General features: G+C 45.0%; 1 protein-coding gene across 1 annotated transcript; it reads left to right on the forward strand.

Annotated features, from left to right (window-relative positions):
• Window positions 1-289: 289 nt before the first annotated feature.
• itpkcb (inositol-trisphosphate 3-kinase Cb) lies at window positions 290-24,085 on the forward strand. Its single transcript, XM_061216758.1, has 8 exons — window positions 290-454; window positions 6,985-8,478; window positions 18,335-18,428; window positions 18,592-18,805; window positions 18,959-19,163; window positions 19,707-19,808; window positions 21,068-21,139; window positions 21,398-24,085. The coding sequence occupies exons 2-8, from the start codon at window positions 7,273-7,275 to the stop codon at window positions 21,602-21,604; spliced, it is 2,100 nt and encodes a 699-aa protein (XP_061072742.1). The 5' UTR covers window positions 290-454; window positions 6,985-7,272; the 3' UTR covers window positions 21,605-24,085.
• The last annotated feature ends 82 nt before the right edge of the window (window positions 24,086-24,167 follow it).

Here is a 24,167-nt window from a genome sequence, read left to right on the forward strand (position 1 = left end):
TGGACTGTCTACAAACCTAGCTGCACATAATTGCATAAGGAACTAAAACGAGATTATATTTAGAGGAAATAAATAACACGCGCACAAGAAGTAGAAAATTTAAATGTGCAACGTTTCGTAATAAGGTAACAGAAATGCATGTAACGTGCAATGTTCCACATATGTTTTTCTGAGAAGAAAATGTGACATTTGCTCCTCTTCTTGGGAACTTGATCAGCTCGAGAGGGATGCCATTGACTGACACGTGCTTGACATTTTAGGAACAGAACCTAAAGTAAACAGTTTAATCAAGAGAGGGAGAGGCACGCGGTGTATGATACACATGGCTTGCGGCGGCGGAGGAATGAGCGAGTTTCCTGTTATTTAAATGTGCGCTCGGTCTTACAGCACGTCCCTTAATTACGTTTCGAGCAAGAAAGGACACCTTTCTGTGGCGTGTATAGGAGCGAATAAGGTAAGGGGCCGGGGCGACTATTCGTAATTATGTGTTAACGCGTACAAACTTTCTGACCAGAAACATTAACCGAAATGTATGTAGCTTTCGCTCTCACGCCGAGATCCTTTGCGGATATGCGTCTTTCATGAGTAAAATAGGCTTGTTGCTTCTGGGTAGCCTGCACTAAAATGCGAAATTAATCCACCAATTGTTTCCGTTGTCAATGAGAATAGTACATATTGCCTGCGCTGTAAGATGTAAATCAGTAATTCCGAAATAGCCTTCCAAATGTGCCATCTTACAATTGGCTACATTATATTTGTTGGACTAATGGCTGAAGTTTAGCTGTTTAGCCTAACTTACCTAATTCAACCGTTAAAATGTTGCCTAATAAAAGCTTGTCTTCGACGCATCGTTGTTTGAAATGAGGCTACATTTAAAGCTTAAAGAAAGTTTAAAACCATTGAACATATCTAGAAATAGTTAGGTTAAAACATTATGTGTGAGCTAATGATTGTTTCGGTCTCGTGATGGGTAATGCGGACAAGGTGTCTAAAGTTATTAAACATCATCCTTTAATTTTAATTTCGTAATGTCGTTTGGTAGGACTTAGGAGTCATATTCGCCACTGACTCGCTTGTGTATGATCGTGTGTCATAGGTTACCGAACTTCCGACAGCAAAGTAGAAATTGTTATTCATTTCCTAACGGGTTTCCACATCAGCAATTCTCATCTTATGTCTACATTTTCCCTATTCAAACAGTTTGTGAAATTTAAATTATGCTAGGCTATTTCGCTGGGGCGCAGGTGTCCATGTCATGTATCCTGTTGAGATTCGGAAATGTCAGAAAACCTCTCGCTATCTTTTCTAAGAGTGGAAAGAATGTTTACATTTCTGCTTCCTTAATTGCACTGACGGAACATATACTGATTAAGATCGACTGGTAGGCTAGGCATACAGGCATTCGCGCTCATTGTTTTCTTTCGAGAACGAGCCTTGAAATGCATCTGAATGTAACGGTTATTTGTTTATTATACTACGGCAATGAAAGATAACCCATCACCGGCGGCACATACGGCATTCTGATTGGCCGAGACAAGTCTAGCATTAATTTCTAAATATTCAACAAATATCAATGCGACCAATCAACAAAATTCAATTAAATATTGAGGTGTTTCGTTGCTTCAGTTCAAAATGGGATGGGCTCCGTTCAGTTGCATGACACTTAAGTCTAATTTTAGCCTGGGCGAAGCTTCTTCTTCTTTTTTTTTTCCTTACAGGGGCAATTTCTTTCTCCCGATACAATTGTGTTAAAAAAAAAAGTGTTTCTAAACTTAAAATAAATTATCCCTAGCCACATTACGCTAATAAGCCGTGCTATAAGCGGGATAATACCCTATGAACGAGTCAGTTATGAGGAAATGACTGCCCTTGAGGGTGGTACCTGTCGGGCAGTTATGATGAAATATTATCCCTCACATAGCGCAGTTTGCTTTAGTAATTCTAAATCACACCTGTAGCCTACGGGTGAATGTCATTGTTCTGCAGCCCTTGCCGAGAAAGACCACTTGTCATTGTTACAAAATGCGAGCAATTTCCAACCCTAGTTATAAATATAATGTTCTCCAGGCCTCCAGGTTTTATACACACACATTTGACCCTGCTTTACATTACAGTATACATGCAAACTGCAACCAAGTAGGTCTTCTACGCCGTAGCGCCAAAAAAAACAAAAACATTTGTTTGGTAGAGACAATTGTTTGTTAATGGAAATGATCATGTTACATTTAGCCTACAGTTCCACTTTTCTATTAAATTTACAAGCTCACTTTCACCACTGAAAGAAAAAAAATCAAAGCAAGACACAATCACACAAAAACTGTAACAGCAATGACACTGCTCAGTATATCTGTATCAAAACAGGTTAACCTTTTTTACAGCACACCTGGCTGCTGACTCATGGGTAACTTGCATTACCTATTGTTCACCTTTGAATGGTGTTCCAAGATCTTTATTCAGCACCCACTGTTCCACACAGTCAATGTCACCATCTTGTTCCCCATCACATCGGCCTTCCAACGACACCAAACATGATAACACTGTATATGGAAAACCTAACATAATGATCTTTCAACTCCTTGTGGGAGCATTCCGAGCAGAATGATTGCAACAGCACTATTGGGGCAATCGCACTGTCTCTTTATCAAACCTTGCTGACTCCCTTTCAGCACCGTAAACACAGTCTGTTCTCCTTTGGGGGTCTAATAAGGGGCACACTTCTGTGAACGACCCTAAATGGGCCAGAGACCAAATGTGGCCTCCATAGACCATTGTGTCCCTTTGACCAAATATTGAGAAGAAAATGTGCCAATAACTGTGACTATGCCCTGGTCTGCATCTTGTACTGTGTCAGCCTTCCATAAGTGACAGAATAAGGAATTCATATTCAGTAAGACAGCATGAATTAATTTACACTTATAGCTGTCTTTATTCTATTTTATTTCCTTTTCTGGGTGTATGAGTGGATACTGTGTGAACATGCACAAACAATATAAAGTCTCTCCTCTCGCTTGTTTACAGCATCTCCTGCACATCGCATATAATTTGAACCGATCAGAAGTAACTCTTCTCAGAAATGCATATTTTCACACAGTCCTGTAACAGTCCTATGACCCTGTCGGTCTGTCAACACATAGACCAGTTGTGGTTTGACTGCTGCAACATTAACTTCAGCGTTCGTCAGTGTCCATCATCATTGACTTGTTATTCTCGCAGTTTGCTTACCACATTACATTAATTACATGAATGGCATTTGGCAGACGCTCTAATCCAGAGCAACGTACAACAAAGTGCATACCCATAACCAGGGATAAGTGCGCTGAAAGACCCTAGAGGGAAGTACAATTTCAACTGCTAGCAGTACAACAAAGATAAAGACCAGGGCCAATTTGATTATTATTATTATTTTTTTTTTTAAACAAACAAACAAACAAACAAACGCAAAGGTATGACCAATCCCTTAACTAGCCATTAGCACATCTAGGGTGTATGTGACATCACACAACCAAAAAAAAAAAAAAAACCCAGCACAGTATCCCACAGTGAGATAAGGGTTTGAGGACCACCTGATAATGTGATCGATGGCCATGGGGGCTGTTGCAAGCAGCAAAGCAGCTGCCTTCAAAGGCTCTGATGTGGTGGATCACATACACCCTAGATGTGCTAATGGGGCAGCCGGTAGCGTAGTGGTTAAGGTAAATGACTGGGACCCACAAGGTCGGTGGTTCTCATCCCGATGTAGCCACAATAAGATCTGCACAGCCGTTGGGCCCTTGAGCAAGGCCCTTAACCCTGCACTGCTCCAGGAGGATTGTCTCCTGCTTAGTCTAATCAACTGTACGTCGTTCTGGATAAGAGCGTCTGCCAAATGCCAATAATGTAATGTAATGTAATGCCAATGCTCTGCTCTTACTGAAACGGCTTTGTGCGGACATAAAGGATAAAACTGACTTGATTGATGAGTCATGAGTCACCTCTGGTACTTGTGCTGTCAAAAACATTTTCCGTTTCTCTCTGGCTTCCTGTTTCTCAATGTCCATTACGCCAATATCCTCGCTGTGTTTTCGTCAGAAACAAAATGTGCTCTATTGAAATTGTCTTTCTTTTCCCACAGGGTGGACATTGCCTGTAATGTGTGTAATGTAATGTGACTGTGCCTTCAGAGAGCCTTCGTCTACGTCGGCACTGTTCTCTCTCCCACTCAAAATGACAAGCAAGCCCAACATCTGTTAAAAATGCCCAAGATAGCAATAACCTACAATATGGCTTTTTCAGGGGAATAACATGAAAGTTTTTGTTAAGTATGAAACAGACATACAGTACATGGCAAGCAGTTTGAATATTATCAGATGTGAGAAAATTACATTACTTATTATCTGATCAGTGAAAACCACAGAAAACAATGTACTGCAAATAATGGTAACTGTGACAAATAGAACATGGGAGTATAAAATCTTTACTGAAAGAGCAATCAAAATTAAAAGAAGACAACGTGGCAGCTTATGGAAATCCACAGCCGAGATGAGGTTTCACAGCACAAGAATCGTAGTTTAAAAAAAAGCTGTCTACTTTCAGGGCAAATGCAAGCAGTTTTTTATTTGTTTTTATTTTTCCACTGTATTATTTGTGTGTGTGTATAGCTGAACACCTGGCAATCACAGGACATTTTGGTTACAGTTTTCACTACCTCAAAGCAACAACAAACAAAGCACCCCAAATTATGTCTCAAATTTCCATTCTCCCACCCCCCTCCACCTTCCCTCCATTACATAGAATGGAAAAGAGAAGAGGAGGGGGAATGGGGGGAAGAGGGGGAGGGGGAAATCAAACAGTTTCTCTGATGGCACTGCCTTTCTGCACCTTCTGTCACCGCAGTTCCTTTCTGCTGTCTTGGTGCTGCACTGTGGTAAGAACTAGGCTACGCCTTAGTACCACGTAAAAGTTTGCATAGTTTCCTCGTCTGTTTTGCTGTGGGTGCCTCTGTCACAAAACATTTCAGAAGTGTACTAGAGGAGATTTGTCTCTTCTAGGTCTGAGTGTGAAGTTTCCTGACAGACAGGGCTAGAATTTGGTTTCAAACTCCTCGCCTACGTTTACACTGGCTTTGTGTTGTTCCCCGCACTTTGACCACTCCTACACAAGATGGCAGCAAACATCTTGAAGCAGTTAAGCTTGTTTTCCTGGGTGCCATGTTAGCTATGGATAGGTCCTGATTTCAGGTCTGAAGTAGGAAGCCAGTATGTACCACCTAATTTGGTGTAAATTGACGGTACACTGTGATTCTGGTTAGCTTTTCAAAATCATTTTCTGGAAAATGCTCATGTTCATCTCATTTGTTATCCTCACACCATAAATATAGGCAGCGTAGTCTGTTCTCTCTACCATTGAAGGAGGCAAAAATAGCTCTATCCGTATAACTATAACTGGATGAGAAGGAGGTGCATACATTTTAAATTAATTTATTACTGTATATTCAGAAATGCATCATTACATTTAGAGGAGCATGGTAGATTGTGGGTGTGCAGGGTGCACAGTAGGAGAGGAAGAGGTGGGTGGGCTGTGTGCAGCAGTGGATCATAATGGCTAGATGGCGAAACAAACCTGCCATTGCATCACTGAGCAAGGTACTTCTCCTGAATGGCTTCAGTGAGTATCCAGCTGTATAATGCATGGTATGTGAAATGTGTAAGCTGTGCAGATCACTCTGGATAACAGCGTCTGCTGAATTCAGAGATTTTGTCTTTTTTTATTTAAATGAATGCTGTTGTGCTGACAAGAACAGGCCTTTCAAGGACATTGGGCATGCAATTTTCCCCCATATCTAAAATGAGCTATTGTGGGCTTTTGTTATTGTTCCTTGGCTTTATCTCCATGGCTTGCTACCTGTGTTGTCTTGTCATCTCAGTTGCTCAGCTTGCCTGCGAGCTCTGGTGTCGGCTGGATTTTTCTGTTGGGTCAGATGGCCTTATTCACATTCCGTGCACACAGAATGAGAAGACCTTATGCAGCTGCCCATTCCTCCACCGCCTGTGGACATGTTGAACACAGGGTCTTTTCTGCTCTCCTTTGTCATGCTCCGCCCAAACATGGTCTGCTTGGTGAACAAAAAATGTCCACAACTTCCTTTCTAAAGTCGATTACGTCGGCATTGGCAAGGGCAGATTTGACACATCAGGAATAGAGTTTGAATGTGTGACTCACCAGCGTCATGATCAGATGGCTGCACTTCTTGCTTTGCTTAGAGAAGCAATGTCGCTCAACAACCCATATAGTGCCTCCGGAGCCAAAATATTTTAAAAAGTTAGGCGTAGCTTAATGTTATTTTTGGCAAAAACTATTTCCCATGGCACGTGCAACCTGCGACTACATTCATCGGGGGAAGTACCAGCATGATGCAAGAACAGATGTTTACGCTTAGTTTTGTTCACTTGTAACATAATGTCACTGTACAAGCTGCTCTGGACTTACGTGAAGTGTAGTTTCTTGCCACACACCCCCAAATGTCCTACAACCATTGAAAAGCTGGCAGATGTTCTGAAACTGTAGGCATATGAATAAGTATCCTTCATTGCACACAATTTGTAAGCTAATAAAAAACAATATACTAAAACTGGACAAAGATTCTTAAAATCCCAGGAAGTGAACTATCCCTTTAAGTGGCTTAACAGCATAATTTTTGAATAAATATGGAATTCCAGTTTAGACTTGCTTTCCATTCCATACAGTGTGTTAAGTGGTATACCAAGAACAGGCGCTGGGCGAGGGTGTCATAAATTAACCATTTTAATGTTGTCATTTTAGAGGGCCTTGTGTATTGAAATATTTGGAAAGCCCTGATTTAAAATGGGCTACGTAACAAATTGTTAGTATGGTTTTATGGTTGTGATTTGCCATTATCTTTACATTGATAATAATAATAAATAATCTGTTATACATTTATAAATAAGTAGACTAAGGTCACGCACATAAACTATTTTTATTTTTCAGGGGCTGCGTGGACTGACGAAACGTCCAACGACGGAGTGTACAGTTTGAAAATGTGGTTGAGCAACTTCCTTAAAGTCTCGAAGCACAAACGTGTCATGCTTGCAGCGCTGACACTTTATGTGCATCACATGGCCTAGATACGGCTTCGGTGGACTCGTTTAAGGTGTAATATAAACCATAATATAAAAGCACCATCCTTGTGAATCAGAGGGCGTGGATTGAAGATTGAAACGCTTTGTTCTGCGAGACCCCTCCTCGCCTGACAGGGCGGAAGGTACGGAGTGCAGTATGGGTCAATCCCCTTCCGTATCGCCGTGCTCCTCCATCGTCTCGGCTAAAGCGAAAGGAAAATCGGTGGAGACGGCAGCGAGGCGAATGAGAATACGAAGAATAACAAGCGAGGAGCAAGGAGGTGACCGGTTTGACCGGAATTTAGCCAAAAATAAAGAGCTACCCAAACTGGAAGAGAGGGTGACGGATATTTCTTCGGCGGAGCTCGGAAGCGAGGATTGGGAGGCACTCGGACCAAAGGAGTCGTTTTGCGGTCGGACAGAGACAAACCAAATCTCCGTTACCAAAAACCCACCTGGTGACCGGCGTGAACCAGCCCGGGCTGTTGTGAGCAGGTATGTGGACGGAAGCGGTGGTGAATTAGATGCCGAATGTTGCAATCTACAGGGCAACGGACTCGATAGAATCGACTGCACGAACCATCAACGCGACGGCGCAAACACGACCTGGGATCGTGATAGAGATGCCTCGGTCCAGATTATGGAGAATCAATCTTTCAGAGATAATTGTACCAAACAGAGCAGAAGCGCTTTGGAGGCCAAGCTACCACGGGAGCTGGGGGTACCGGTTGGTTCAGACGGAGTGTGTCCGCCGGAGCAAGCTATGAGACAGACTCTAATGAGCTTGAGTTTGGACGCTCCAAAAAGAAGTGACGTGACTGGTTCGGCAGACTCCCAACAGACTAACTCCATAGAGCGTATAGTAAACCATTCTAATGTGCGAATGACTAAAACGCCAGAACCTACTTCCCCTTGTCCGATCAAAGCGTTCAGACCGGGGGAGAGGACCCATAGCTGTCCCGTAGAGTCGGTAAACAAGTCAAGCCCTCTGAAACAACACGGAGTTCAAAGAAGCATACCCCCAAGTCAGAGCTTCCCCGGCACAATACCGCGACTCATCGTGACTCGGGAGCCGAGCCCAAGTCGAACAGGGGAGTCGTGCCTTCACGGGGGCAGTGGGCCTGGCATAATCTCTGTGGACATACACATGGACGAGGAGTCGCCGTGTTCAGACAGCGGCTGTGGAGGCTCTCCGGTGCCGTCCCTGGTGTTCCGAAAGCTCTCGAGTTCGTCCTCTGCTGGGCTGTCGTCAGCCTCGTCGTTTGAGGAGTCGGAGGACGACTTTACCGGTAGCGACATCGAACCCAATTTAACTACAGCTGTGTTCAACAGTATGCTTAGCAGTCCGGAGGAAGTTCCCGGGGTGAGTTTGTGATTCTATCTCTCTCTCTCACACACAAACATACACACACACACACGTAGTCTTTTACAATTTTAGGAGGTAGCTAACACTGAAACGTACAGTAACACTTTTCTGACTTCCAATTAAAAATATAAAATGGTAGCAACATGTATAGCAAAATTCAGCATGTATTTTGCTGTAATAATACAAAGTTGAATTATATGGCAAACAAGCCTGCTGGTTGTAGCACCCCGATTTCATGGCGGTTATAACATACCACGTGATACTATTGTTGCCGATGTGTTGGTGGAATTTCTAACTCAGACTGACACAGTCAGGCAGGGCTGTCGCGTAAAGACCCTGAGGGACAGACGGTGAGCTGTTCTTCTGAGAAATGCAAAAACAGATGTTTGCATTGCTCTTTTCCAGAAAGGGAAAAGCTAAAAATGTAATCCACACTGTCACATGACTGCCACACCTCTGTGGAGAGCGTCGGGATTGACAGACAGGGCAAGGGGAGGGGGGTCTTCTCCGTCATTGTTGCCGCTTGCCTTTTTTTGTTTGCTCGCTCAGTCTTCTCTCAAACACAGAAACTGCTGCTACTAACGCTACTACCACTCCTGATGTACTAAGAATGTTTCATATGATTCATATTATTATTGGTTTTAAAATCATTTGCATAATGATTATCGTTTCTTAATAAATTAGTTCGTGTCGTGGTTACCAATGTAATTTCCCGGCTGTTGAATATCTTAATATTCAATATATTAATTCAATATAATCACACTTGTATGCATTTCAGTCTTGCACTGAAGTACCTCACAACCTGTGTAATTAGTTTATTCACAATGGCTAATTTTCCATGAGCTTGTGGAAGTTGGGTGGGTCGGCGTTCTGACTGGACGCAGTCAGACCCAGTCAGTGGCTGAGGGCCTGAGGGGCTGAGGGCCCTTTAGTTATTCTAAAATTGAGATAATCTATATTTTTATTTATTTAGGGGGAGGGTGGTTTGTTGGGGTTGGTGGTTTGGGGGAAAACAAATCCTGCATTGGGCCCCTCAAAAGCTACGGTCGGCATTGTACATCGGATTCTTTGAATGCCTGGCTGTGCGTGCCCATGTGTGTAGGTTATCCAGCTATGTGTGAATTTGTGTGTGAATGTGTGTAGCTGTGTCACCCCTCATCTTCTTTTTGACTCAGTCTTTTTGTTGCCATTTGGACATTGTAGGTATGTGTGTTTGTGTCTGTGTCGCGCTAAGTCAGTTTGTGTGAGTAGAAGTGTTGTAATGTGTGTATTGTGGCTGTGTAGGCCTGCATAATCAGGCTATATAGTGTGTGCCTGCATTGTTTGTGTGTGTGTGTGTGTGTGTTTTGCATTGTGTAGAGTGTGAAAGGTGATCAGTTACTAAGATAATCGTTGTGTGCAGTGACATGATTTGGATTTATAAATAGAATTTCCTGAAAGTATTATGTTGGCTAAATAATAGCTTGCTACCTATGTCACCTGGAATTCTGTCAAAAATGTGAATGCCAACTAGTAAGTTGTATTTTGTTCTCAGAAGTTCGTTTCTCTACCGATAATCAGTTTGTTTCATTCTGGTTTTTTTTTCAACACTGTATTGGGGAAAAAACGCTGTTGAATACATTTCACATAAATCGATACATTAATATCCGGTGAGTTTCCTGCACGCTAGTCATTCATTCCTGTAAATCCTCCTCTTTTCAGGCCTTTTCATCTTTCACTTCTCACACCTCCTCCTGCGCCTCCTCTGCTCCTTCTGCAGGAGGGGGCGTTTTGTAACAGGAGGTGGTGGAAGTGACCGGATTTAAGGGGAGAGGGCTGAATGACCAGGAAAAAACCCTCACTGCCCTAACGGTGACCCTATGTTTACGCATATACCCCCCTACGAGTACGCACACACATGCACGCATGCATGGCATGGGTCCATCCCATTGTTTCCACAATAAATACACACGCATTTGTGCTTTATCATGCATAAAATTAAAAAAAAAAATAATCATGTGCTGTTTTATTACACAAATAAAGAAAACGTACACGTTCTTTGCTGTCCTTTAGCCTGCTGTACGTAAGGAAGTGATGTCACAGACTGTGCATTCTTGTGTTGCGAATGATGTCCTTCATGCCCAGCAGGAGAGGTTAATACACTGTTTTCAGACTGTGGAGAAATGCAAGGAATGATGAGGACTGGAAAAGCAGGAATTGACCAATCAGAGTGCTTGACTCCTGAGAAAGGGTGTGAATTTTTGGTGGACTTTGAAGCACTGTGTTGAGTGTCACACACTATCACCTAATCTGGGTTGAGCAATTCTTTGAATTGCACCTGTATGGCTTCTGTTCTAGATTTCTAGATTCTTCTTTTTGAAAGTTCCCAGGGATCAGAGAGAGAATTAAAGTCGCTATTTCAAGTACATATGTGACCCAGCACATAATGAGACAGACACACACACAGACACACACACACACACACACACACACACACACACACACACACACACACTCACACAGGGTTGAATATATATATATATATCTGTACACTACCCACACACATGGTTGTGTCTATGTCCACGACAGCCCATGGTACCTGTATTTACCTGTGCTGGGGATCTGGGTTATACCCTTAAGTTGTTTTGCTCATTAGGATGTGAGCCTTTTCAGATTGGCTCAGCATGCAAATGGATTAGCACATACATTCTCAGTTTACTCACTTTGGCGCAAGTGCTGTTGGGGTGTTTGTGATGTTGATGCATGTACACACGCACACACACACACACATGCATGTGCATGTGCATTTCGGCCAATGCAAAGGCATAGACAGATCAGGGAGTGTCATGGAAAATTGGGCTGAAGGTGGTTCTGTTGCTAGGTGATAGGGTTTCCTTATATGGCGCTGTTTATTTTTTTTCTCTCTCTTGCACCTTCTCTCTCACTGTCTCTTTTTTGTGTGCGCGCACACACACACACACACACGCACACCATGTGGTGTCTGAAGTTGTGTCTCAGGCCAAATGTGAGACACCGAGACCGTTTCCAGAAGGTTGCTACATTCCTCAACATCGCAATAGTGGGGGAGAGTTGAGGGGGTAGTTTTAGTACAGATGTGAGAAATCCTGGACCTCTGCAAAAACTTGACACTCACTCTGTGTTAATATATAGTGTGTGTAGGTGCCTGTGGTTGAGAGTTGTACTGCAGAAGGGGAGGGGATGTGGTTGAGACAGAGAGAGAGAGAGCGAGAGAGAGAGAGAACGATGAAGTAATTGGGCCAGAAAAATGTACCAAATGAATGTGGTGGGTAGGGTCTAGATTCAGTTAAATTCAATTTGCTTTATTGGCATGACATGCCGGCGGAAAATGTTGCCAAAGCCACTGTGGAAACTAAATGTGGAACTATTTAGTTCAGACTGTTCACATGAAATAAACAAATCACTGAGATCATGATAACTAACAGTTATTATAGTTAGCTACAGTTATATAGAATCAATAAAACATTTGATGCACAGTATACCTATTGAAGCTGATATTGATAATAAGTATTTTCCTGTCCATGGTCGTTGATGCTAAAACTGATACGGCCATATTTTACATTCTAGCATGAATGCAAACTGCAGCAGACATAACCAACTTATGATAGCTAAATGTCAAAAAATTAATTTGTCTTAATATTTAAACTTTGTTTACTTTCTCCTTGAGGAGACCTCATGAGAGGAGAACACACAGCCAGGCATTCTTGGTAAAATTTAGAGCACGGTATACGAGAGAACCCCCCGACTTTTCTTCCCGAAAAACAAGTCCGACTTTTCAGTCCTCCACATTTGACGCCGTTGTAAATGCTGTAAATGTTTTGTCATTTTTGCTCATGCTAGGGGGAGAAACACGTTCAAAATGTCATTTACTGCATCAGCGGCAAGTGACACACATATGCTGCGTTATCCTATCTGCCATGACCCTAGCATTGGACCAACAACAATAAGTTAGTTTATGCGTCCTTAAACACATACTTTAAAGAGAAAAAAGACTTCCCTTATAGTAGTAGTATTATTATTATTATTATTATTTATTATTATTATTATTATGCATACCTCTGTTATATTGTTGTGTGGTTGCTCCCAATCGCTCCAGTTGTGACAAGCTCAAACATGTTCTGCTGAGAGTGGGGCTCTTGGCCCTTTCCCTAAAACCACTTGCAGCTTTTCCTCATTTGTCAGGGAAAGGTGCAATACCATTCTATTTTTGTCTGTCTGTTTTTGCGTCCGCTTTTTCAGTTCCTAAGATGTGGTTGCTGATACTGATACTTGAATGGTAAATGGTTCGCATTTATATAGCGCCTTTATCCAAAGCGCTGTACAATTGATGCTTCTCATTCACCCGTTCATACACACACTCGCACACTGACGGCGATTGGCTGCCATGCAAGGCACCGACCAGCTCGTCAGGAGTGTTAGGTGTCTTGCTCATGGACACTTTGACACAGCCTGGGCAGGGGATCGAACCGGCAACCCTCCGACTGCCAGACGACTGCTCTTACTGCCTGAGCCATGTCGCCCCCACTTGGTTGGGATCTGCCTCTGTAGAGACGAGATACGCTGCTGGTGTGTATTCTCTCTCCCTTTTAGGCTCCGTAGTTATTCAGTTCATTTTGGGATTATTTGTATGTTCCAAATAAATGGTTTTGATTTATTTAGCAGTTACAAAGCAGTGCTTATCTAAAGCTGATATGTGATGGTGAAGCAGTGCTTATCTAAAGCTGCTCTGTGTTAGTGCATGATGGTCGGTGAAGCAGTGCTCATCTGAAGCTGCTCTGTGTTAGTGCATGATGGTCGGTGAAGCAGTGCTCATCTGAAGCTGCTCTGTGTTAGTGCGTGGTGGTTGGTGAAGTAGTGCTCATCTGAAGCTGCTCTGTGCAGAATGGTGGATGATGGATTAAGGAGGTTCAGTAACAGCTGAATGAGTAGACTCCTTCCTAGGCTGACCTCTAGGTTTTAAAATACTTGAAAAAGTACAGTAGCCTTTTCTGCATTTGATTACGACTAGGATACCCCCACCGCTCTTTTTTTTTTCTCTCGCTCTTTCTTTCTCTCTACCCCTCCTTTCTCTGGGGGAGAGTGTGCTTGTCAGACTGGTTTGTTTCTCTGTGAAGGTGAGGCATGCCTGTGTTTGCCGGAGGAATGCCAAAGAGGAACGTGGAGAGATGGAAAGAGCAAAAGGGGGGAGGGGGGAGGGAGAGGAGGGGGATAGGTGTGACAGAGGAATGGTGGTGTTGGATGGGTGGCAGGATCAGTGGGATTATGTGACAGACGGGTGTTCAGCTGTTGGCGTCACAATAACAATTTGTGTGTGTGTGTGTGTGTGTGTGTGTGTGTGGGTGTGGGTGGAGTGGAAATGCTTCAAGCCCCCCCCCCCCCCCCCATTTAGAACAGTAATTTATCTTTCTCTTGCCAAATGAGAGCGGTTGGGTGTGGGATAGTGGCTGAGAAAGGTAATGGCTGAGCGCAGGTGATCACAGGGGGAGAGGGAGACAGAGATGGATGTTTTGCATTTTGTGTATCTTCTAAAAACATTTTATTTTTAATTCTCGTGCCAAAGAAGCACATTCGAATTTGAATGAGAGGTGGGTGGCAGAGGCTGCAGAAAAGAGCAGATGGAGGCAGTGAGGGAGGGAGCAAGATGAGTGCAGGCAACCGAAAGAGGCAGGGATTTGGGGAGTGTGTGAGAGAGAGAGAGAGAGAGAAAGGGAGGGATTTGAGAGAGAGGGGGAGAGGGATTAGTGTGCATGAGAGAGAGAGAGTCACACTGCTCAGCGTGAGGGAGAATGCGTGGACGGGAGTACGACCATACCGAGAGACAATAGCAGGGTGTGCTGACCGTGACCGGGGCCGGGGCCGGGCAGCATGCTGGCGGCTGTGGGGGATGGGCGGGGGGCGAGCGGGGTAGAGGCTCCGGGGCGTTGCGCGTGGTCCTGGCTGCGGCCTCGCTGCCTGAGCCTGTCTGCGTGCGTGTGCGCCTGCCTGCTGCTGCACTACTGCGCCGTGTCCCAGGTAAGGCTCGGGCGTGTCCCGAAACCCGCGCTGACGGGGCGGCTTTGTGAGGGAACTGCAGGGCCGCTGTGCTTCGTATCGGCCGTTTGGAGGCGTCTGTCTCTCTGTCTCTCTGTCCCTCTGTCCGTCTGTCTGTGCCTATACAGTGCAGTTTAAGTACTTGGACTTGGTTCTGTTCTTTTTGCTCTGTACTCCAGACTTGAAATTAAACAATGAATATGCCATTAAAGTGCAGACTTGTGTCCATATCAGGACATCCATACATCCGTTTATATACCCCCCCACCCCATTTTAGGGGACAAATGGTAATTGGACAGTTTCCGATTAGTCAGGTGACCAAACAATTCTTGCCAACTGAGGAAAAACCCTCAAACATTTGTCCAACGGGTCAAAAACACTCTTCATGCAATGTAACAGCAGAATGAAGTGTACAGGCGCATCTTCTCAAGTTCAATCAAACGCCTCCAAACTCTTTGGATGGTGTTTCATCCCACAGCAAGGCAATTTTCCCAAACATACACCATGTCCTCAAGCTCTCTTTCTCAATTATGTTCCAGTTCATTGTTTGTTTAGGCAAGCCTATGGTTTAGCCTTTTTTATTTTTTTTATTTTTATTTCATAGCCCTCATAATTGCTTCCTTGACTGTCGTTGATACAACTTTGGTCCCTGTTGACAAAAGGCAATAACTGGCAATCAAAAGTTGAGAATCGATACTAGATAAATACTTAATGCTTCCTCATACCTGCCCTAAGAAAGCACCTGACTAATCGGAAACTGCTGAGAAGCCAACTGTCCAATTACGTTTGGTCAGCTAAAATGGGGAGAGTTCTGCCAGAAATATTGTTTCTTAAATCTCAAATCTTCCTATAGGTTGCTATGGCCGCTTGTCCTCCGACATGTTGTCATGGAAATTCACGTGATTAAAATATACGTCATATACGTTTGCCACAACCTTTTAAGTGTGTGCATGTGTGCGGATGGTAGTTTTGGCCACATGGCTCAGGCAGTAAGAGCAGACGTCTGGCAGTCGGAGGGTTGCCGGTTCGATCCCCTGCCCGGGCTGTGTCGAAGTGTCCCTGAGCAAGACACCTAACCCCCAGATGCTCTTGATGAGCTGGTCGGCACCGTGCATGGCAGCCAATCGCCATCAGTGTGTGAGTGTGTGTATGAATGGGTTAATGAGAAGCATCAGTTGTACAGCGCTTTGGATAAAGGCGCTATATAAATGCCAACCATTTACCATGGTGATGGCTGTTTAGGGAGTGGTTAGGGTTGGGGTCTGTGTGCTGGCTCTGTTCACGGCTGAAGTGGGGTCAGGTTCAGGGTCGTCGATGACGACTGCGGCGGGTCCGGCCCTGGCAGTGTGGGTTTGGCGTGGGGCCGGGGTCATGGCAACCCCGGAACAAAAGCCCGTCTGTGGTGGAACGACGCTGGGTTTGTGGTGACGATGAGTGCCCACTCTGAAGGGTGTGGGGGCGGAGCTGTGGGCGGAGCCAGGCCAGAGGCCTTCATCACAGCGAGGGGGATTCCCCGCCGTTGGTTCCCTGGGGCATGAACAACAGGGCGAGGGTGAGGATTTGGGTCACTATTATGGTTACGAGTTACAGTTACGGTTACAGTTATGGTTAGGGCTGCTGAAATGTTAGGGTTAGGACTGTAGTTATGTTCAGGCTAAAGGTAAGGTTAAACTTTGGGATGGGGTTATGGATTAGGGTTATACTTAAGGTTATGGTTAAAGTTTGGGATAGGGTTATGGTCAGGGTTTGGGTTGTGGTTAGGGTTATAGTTACGGTTATGGTTTAAAGTTTGGGTTAGGGCTGTATTTAGCTTTGTGGAAAGAAACGCAGTTGCAAGCAAACCCTCTAGCAGCACACTGCCTTTTATGGACATTGCTGTGGATGGGTGTCTGAGTAGCAGCCCTGAATGCAAGGGCATCGCACAAATGAGTCCCTCTTTCTCTCTGTGGTGTCCTGTGCCACATGACCATTGGTTGCTATAGCAACAAACTGCTAGATGTGGTGGCTGTTGCAAGCATTAGTAAGTGATTGAGAACTTGAGTCAGAACTCAGAGGAGTTCAGTATGCTTCTACTGAGAAGAAACCTCTTCCATTTCACACAATATATACATTACATTATTGGCATTTGGCAGACGCTCTTATCCAGTGACGTACAGTTGATTAGACTAAGCAGGAGACAATCCTCCCCTGGAGCAATGCAGGGTTAAGTGCGTGCGTGCGTGCGTGCGTGCGTGCGTGCGTGCGTGCGTGCGTGCGTGCGTGCATGTGTGTGATCCCTCTCTCTCTCTATACTTGCAACTGTTCTCCGGTTTTTCTCCCAGGGAATCCTTGTAAAAGAGAACACGTTCTCAGTGCATCTCCCCTGGTTAAATAAAGGATTAAAAACAACTGTGTGAGACAGAGAGAACAATCGGTGTCCGTTCATGTACACACGCACGTACCCGTTGATGCATGTAAGTGCACGTGTGTGTGAGAGAGGGATGGACAAAGACAAACTGGGTCAAACTGAAACTAGACAGGAATTAGTATTAGTGGGTCACCTGCCACTCACAATCAGGTCATGGTCCTGTCCCATCCAGTCCTGGGTGGAACCAGGCATAGCACGGCTAATGCCTCCTGCCTTGATGTGGCGGTAATCCGCTTTAACGGATTGAGATGCAAAGTCACGGTGTTTCGTGTGTCGCCCGGAAAATGTCTCCGCAGTGTCGTGGCTGTCGTGAAACGCACTTCCACTGTGTCTGCCAAATGACTGAATGGCCAACTGCGATGCTTTCCAAGCATCGAGCCACAGCCACAGGTCTCTTACGCCGACCGCATCCCGAGATGGGGATGTAGACGCCTAGCGCTGTCTGTTCTGACCCAAACGCATGCCGCTGTGCGTCAGAGCGGCGTCGGGCCCGGCGGAGGGTTAATTCCACAGGATTACTGCACCATGCTGTTGATGGCCACTCTGTTGCTGCCCACACTGACCTCTGGCCTCCAGCAGTCTTAGTGAAGAGCTGATGGAAGTGTTGTCAGCAGTCTAATGCTCCCTCCCACACACACCTACACAAACACGCACACATACACAAACACGCACACGCACACATACACACACGCACACGCACACACACGCACACATACACATACACAAACACGCACACATACACAAACACGCACGCATACACAAACACGCACACAAACACGCACACAAACACGCACACAAACACGCACACAAACACGCACACAAACACAAACACAAACACGCACACAAACACGCACACATACACAAACACGCACACATACACAAACACGCACACGTACACAAACACGCACACGTACACAAACACGCACACGTACACAAACACGCACACGTACACAAACACGCACACGTACACAAACACACACACACCATGCAGCGCACACAGCTCTCTCACAATCTCCAGCTTGCACAGGCTGCGCTTGTCTGTGTACGCCAGTCCCCTTTAAAAGCGTAAAACTGAAGTTTCACAATCAGATAAGCTCTGACTGTCTGTGCGTGGGTACGACGGCGCTGTTCGGGTGCTGGTGGTAAATGTTTCACCAGCAGGATGAACGCACTTTAACCCAGGTGTTGCACAACGGCAGGGTTCCGTTCGCTCCTCGCTGATAATTGTCGGATTCAAACCGCCGACGTCGCGGCTCGCAATGAGCACGTGGATGGTGCTCTACAGGCTGCGCCACCGAGACACCCTAGCGAGCGGCATTTCTGACAGGGGTTAAGGTGCGCTGACGGGACTGCGTTTCGCAGGGAGCAGATTTTAATCTCTCTCTCTCTCTCTTTCAGAACAAATCGTGGAAGAAGCTGAAGACCATGGTGCAGTGCTCCCCCTTGGTTGCGTCCTTCAAGAAGCGCTGGGTCCAGCTCGCCGGGCATGCAGGTGTGTGACCGCTGCGCATCCATGCGTATGTCTATTTAAGAAGGAATAAAGCCCTACACAATTATGCTCTTCCCTTTACATTAGTTTGTGTGGCCCTGAATGCTCTCCTGTGCGTTAGCGTGTGTGCGCTCATCGGCCCTGGTCCTGGTTTGTCTCCACACAGGGAACTTCCAGGCTGGGGAGCGGGGTAGGCTGCTGAAGAAGTACTGCGAGAACGAGCAGCAGTGCCTGGAGAAGCTGATGAGCGACTCCCTCCGCCCATTCGTCCCCGGGTACTACGGTGTCACCCAGCTCGACGAGCAGGACTACAACGTGATGGACGACCTGCTGGCTGACTTCGACTCGCCCTCCATCATGGACTGCAAAATGGGCAGCCGGTAAGAGGGATGGAGTGCCGTTCATAATTCAGGGAAGATTAAGGCTCCTGGTTATCGAATTATAAGAGCCATTGTTGCCAGTGTTTTAAATAAAATAAAAAAAATAATAAAAAAAAAATAATAATAAAATAAATCCCCTCCCCACTCTCTCAGGACATATCTGGAGGAGGAGCTGGTGAAGGCCCGGGAAAAGCCCAGGCTCCGCAGGGACATGTATGAGAAGATGGTTGCCGTGGAGCCAGGGGCCCCAAGCGCAGAGGAGCGAGCCCAGCAGGCCGTGCTGAAGCCCCGCTACATGCAGTGGAGAGAGACCCTCAGCTCCACTGCCACCCTGGGCTTCCGCATCGAGGGCATCAAGGTCCGTACCGCGCCGGCTGTACCAGGGACATGCATTATGCCTGTACTGCAGTCTGTACCAGGAATATAGGTCTGTACTGCAGTCTGTACCAGGAACGTGGGTCTGTACTGCAGTCTGTACCAGGAATATAGGTCTGTACTGCAGTCTGTACCAGGAACGTGGGTCTGTACTGTAGTCTGTACCAGGAACGTGGGTCTGTACTGCAGGCTGTACCATGGTTATCCATTAGGTCTGTACTGCAGTCCCAAGTGGGGATATCAGTCTGTACTGTAGAATTTCCTGTTGCTGAATATAGATATTGGATAAATGAGTCTGTACTGCAGACTCCATTATATATATTCTCTGAGTATCCCAAATGGAAATTGGTCTGTAAAACACTGGTACTTCCTAAAGGCTACATAACCACCTACAGGAATAGGCCTTAATCCTGCTATGCTGATCATTTTTAGGAGATTAAATGGTGGCTCTGCGAGGGAGGTTATTTTCAGTGGTAAAATGTTTTGTATCCGTGCTGAACTGACCGTCGCACTCTTCTTCATGCAGAAAGCTGATGGCACGTGCAACACAAACTTCAAGAAGACCAAACACAAGGAGCAGGTGATGCAGGCACTGAAAGACTTTGTGGGCGGGAACACACAAATCCTGGTATGTATTCTTCTGGGAATTTTAGAATAGTGTGGAACCCTATTGTGTGTGTGTGTGTGTGTGTGTGTGTGTGTGTGTGTGTGTGTGTGTGTGTGTGTGTGTGTGTGTGTGTGTGTGTGTGTGTGTGTGTGTGTGTGTGTGTGTGTGTGTGTGTGTGTGTGTGTGTGTGTGGGTGTGTGTGTGTGTGTGTGTGTGTGCATGTTTAATTTTTTAGCATGACGCCCTTTATTAGCATGACAAACACAGTCCTATTTGGACAAAGAAGCACAGCAGAAAATCACATATTAGAAGAATTAAAGGGAAAAAAGTTAGGATAACAAACCATTTGCAATGGTAAGGAATAATTTCATTGAAATATTTAATTTGAAGGAAATCAGGCATGAGGTAAAGGCAACTTAGGTAATGCACAGAAGAAAAAGCAAAAAATATGAAATTATTTACTTTTTGAATTCAGATGTCCTGACAAATAACATGCAAGTAGTACACTCATAGAGCACTTTATTAGGTAGACCTGTACACCAGCTTGTTAATGCAAATATTTAACCAATCATGTGGCAGCAACTATGGGCACCCCTGGTATAAATATCTGTTACAATTAATCTGTATGCGATCAAAAGCAAACCTGAACTCTGGTAGTTAAACATGAGACCTTTCTGCAAATTTTAAAGCTAAATTGCTTTTCATTTTAATTTTTTACTGTTTATAAATGATAAAAAAGGGAAAGGGCCCTGTGTGAAAATTTCGGAACCCTTTTGGATTATTCTTTGTTACTTTTTCAAAAAATGATTACTAAGGCCCAGACCCAGGTGATTTACTCGTTAGGGTTTCAATGAGTCAGGTGAGTATAATTCCAGGGCTGAACTATTTATTCTGAAGTAACTCCATGCCTTCTAAAGTATCCAACTACAGTGGCTGTTCTGTCTGGTGTTGACAACCATGTTGTCATGGTTCTGCAATAGGTGTTCTGCAAGGAACAATGGGGGAAAATTTTGTTCACTTTGATATTCATTGTAAAAGGCTTGTTGACCAGGGGTGACAGGAAGGTGACAGTAATGCAAATAGCCATGCATTGTATCAACAGTGGTATCCAGAAGAGCATCTCTGAACACACAAGGCATTAAAGGTCGATAGGCAGAAGACCAATAAGTCAAAAGAATGAGTCTAATCAATACCTAATAAAGTGCTCATTGAGTGTCTATATTTAACTTAATTAACTTCCATTTTTCTCTCCCTGTCTCTTCTCATATTATATCCGATAGAAAAGTTACCTGCAGAGATTGGAAGATCTGCGAACAGAACTGGCGAATTCACCGTTCTTCAGATCACATGAGGTGAAGTATGCTTAGGGGCTTCCCAAATAGTCAGATCCCCCGCTGAGTCACTGTGCTGATTGCTCTGATTCCTCTTCATTGAGTCACAGTGCTGATTGCTCCGATTCCTCTTCGTTGAGTCACAGTGCTGATTGCTCCGATTCCTCTATGTTGAGTCACAGTGCTGATTGCTCCGATTCCTCTATGTTGAGTCAGTGCTGATTGCTCCAATTCCTCTTTGTTGAGTCACAGTGCTGATTGCTTTGGCTACTCCTGCAGGTGGTGGGCAGCTCCCTACTGTTTGTCCATGATGGCTCGGGGCGGGCCCGGGTGTGGATGATCGACTTTGGGAAGACGGTGCCCCTGCCCCCGCCCCTCACCCTGGACCACCGCACCCCCTGGGTGGAGGGCAACCGTGAGGATGGGTACCTCTGGGGGCTGGACAACCTCATCAGCATTCTGACCACAATGCTGCCCGCAAGCTGAGGGAGGGTGACAGGAAGGGACCTCTCTGCCCCCCCGCCACCCCCCACCCCGATGTGGGACCAGCTCCATGGGACCAGCTCTGGAGGACCCAAGAGATCACCACCAGCGGCCGCCACTTCTCATCTCTCTGGGAAACGGGATGGAGAGAAAAATCTGAGAAATGACATGAGAGAGCTTATGGGTCCGAACAGGATAGAGCGACAACTGACATGGAGAGAGAGAAACTGTGCAAACATCTCACTGGGGAGCAATTCGCAGCCAGGCTTCACATTGCTGATGGGATTTCTGCGAATCGCTGCATCTCCCGGACAATCCATCCCCTCCTTGGGCTCTCTACTCCTCCCTGGTGGTGAGAGGGTTTGAGGCATTGTTACTCACCTTTTCAATTAGAAAAATACCCTAAGTGTCCTTAGCGAGTGGAAGAGTATTTTATTCCTACATGGACCGATTTAATTTTAAAGCGATTTTTACAGATGTGCTACAACACTAGAATCTTGGAAAAACCTTTGCAGTTATATTTCTTTGGTTTATTCGTCGTTTAATGTAAATAGTATTTTACGTATGCATTGCGGAGAGACGCATGCCATTTGGTGGATATGCTGGGCGTTTCGGTTTCAACTGGAATAGGGAGGACATTTTTTTCTGGGAGAGATTAACCATTGCAGAGTTAAAGGAGATGACCCCATTTGGGCCATTTTAAAGGACAGTTTACTAAACGTGGCCCAGGGAAATGACCCCAAAGCTTGACTCGGGTTGGAAGGCAGCCAGTGGAAAATGTGATGGTGGGCAGCGTGTGCAGAGGCTGTATGCTGAGGTGACAGAGGCTGAGGGTGGTGGTGGTTTGTGCTTCTGGGAGATGTTATTCCATCCCCTCTGCAGGGGTTAAGCAATGCATTCCAGCCCTGTTCTAAAGAGGTGTCCACTGGTGTTGGGCCTGTTTCTATTCAACTTCCTTTGTGACCAGCTGGTCTGTATTGCACTGTTATGCCTCATAGATGCTACTGAACAAAGCCAGGACTCCTAGGTGTGACATTTTCACCCCTCAACCCCCAAAAAAAAGAAAAGAAAAAAAAAAAGTTCAGTGATATTTTGGTGTTCCCAGAAGAGATTTTGGTTTTACAAATTAATATTATGGGCTATATTGTGGGAGCACTAGTGCCCTTAGATACCATATATATCAGCTATGACACATCCGTAACATCATGTACGATGTGTGTTTAGACTTGTTAAGAGGGGGGTGGGGTTTGGGGTGTTTTTTTTTTTTCTCCTTTCCCCCCCTCCCCCCACAGTCATAGCATTGATTTGTTTTACTGGTAATGTCTGCTCTGTGTAGACTTGCCGGTGTGTAATCTGGTGTTTTAAAAAAAAAAAATGTTTTAGTCCGAACTCTTAAGCCATAACAGGAAATGAACACACAGACTGCTTCACACAAAACAGTTCCCTATTTTAGCCGAGTGTGGGATAAAAGACCCAGCTTATCGTATTAAAAGCTCATGACACACAGTCATGGGCCTGCGTGTCAACACAGTATCTGTGTTTGTGTGATACAACCACAACCTTCTGATCTCAGATATTGCCAGAATGGCAATAGGATCTTGTGAATTATGAATACTGGGTTTGAAAATATGTTGGGAACTTTCACTATGACTAACTGGTGGTGTGTGAACTTGTACAACTGGTATTTCAAAGGCATATTCTGTCAAAAGTTCTTTTTAAAAAGGATTTGAATCTTTTTAAGAAGCAAATTTTGATAAATTATTGATTTGAAAAGATTTGTTTTTGTGTTTTTATTTTGGGCATGACTGTTTGCTTATTCACGGCAGTGTTGTATGGTATTGACTGAGCCCATCACGTGGGCCTGGAACTGGGAGGTTGGGTGTAACAATCTTATGCTTCCTCTGGACACTGTCATAGCATGTGGACCATTAGGCAGTGGACCACCTGTGATTTCATTAAGAGATCAGTGCCAGTTGCGGGATGATTTTTATTTTTTTATATGCGATGGGTTCAATTGAGTGTGTTGATTTTCCTATCTTTTAGGGTGGCTTCAAGAACTGGCCTACATGTAAACCGAGTGTCGGTCTGTCTGCCAACATTCCCATTTGAGTCTTCCTCTGCATTCCATGACCACAAAGTATTAAAGAACCCATGGCTTTGTGTCAGTCTGAAACACTTCCAAACCTGAAAACTAACAAAATGTGTCTTTCCCTAAAGCTCAAACATCTCTTGGAGCAAAGCGAATTGGTTGAAAACCATTACTTTTCATAATATCATGCTTTGGCATTTTGCAGTGTTTGTGACATCAGACAGGGAAGAGCAGTGGGATGTTTCTGGGGATTTCTGCTGGCTTTGGCCTTGCTAGGTGCAGCATGTTGAAAGAGAGCGGTATTCTGGGTAGGAACCACAACTCTGTGTCCACTCTGTGTACAGAAAGCAAATGCAATAAACTGGGACCATGAGCTAAAAAGCCTTTATAAAGAACCCTTGTCGCCTCTCATTAACGTGAGCACAGCAGAACCGTTACAAGTTAAACGGTGCACTTCCTACTTTGGTTTGGCCCACA

Source organism: Conger conger, chromosome 13 (assembly GCF_963514075.1).
Source record: "Conger conger chromosome 13, fConCon1.1, whole genome shotgun sequence".
NCBI lineage: Eukaryota > Metazoa > Chordata > Actinopteri > Anguilliformes > Congridae > Conger > Conger conger.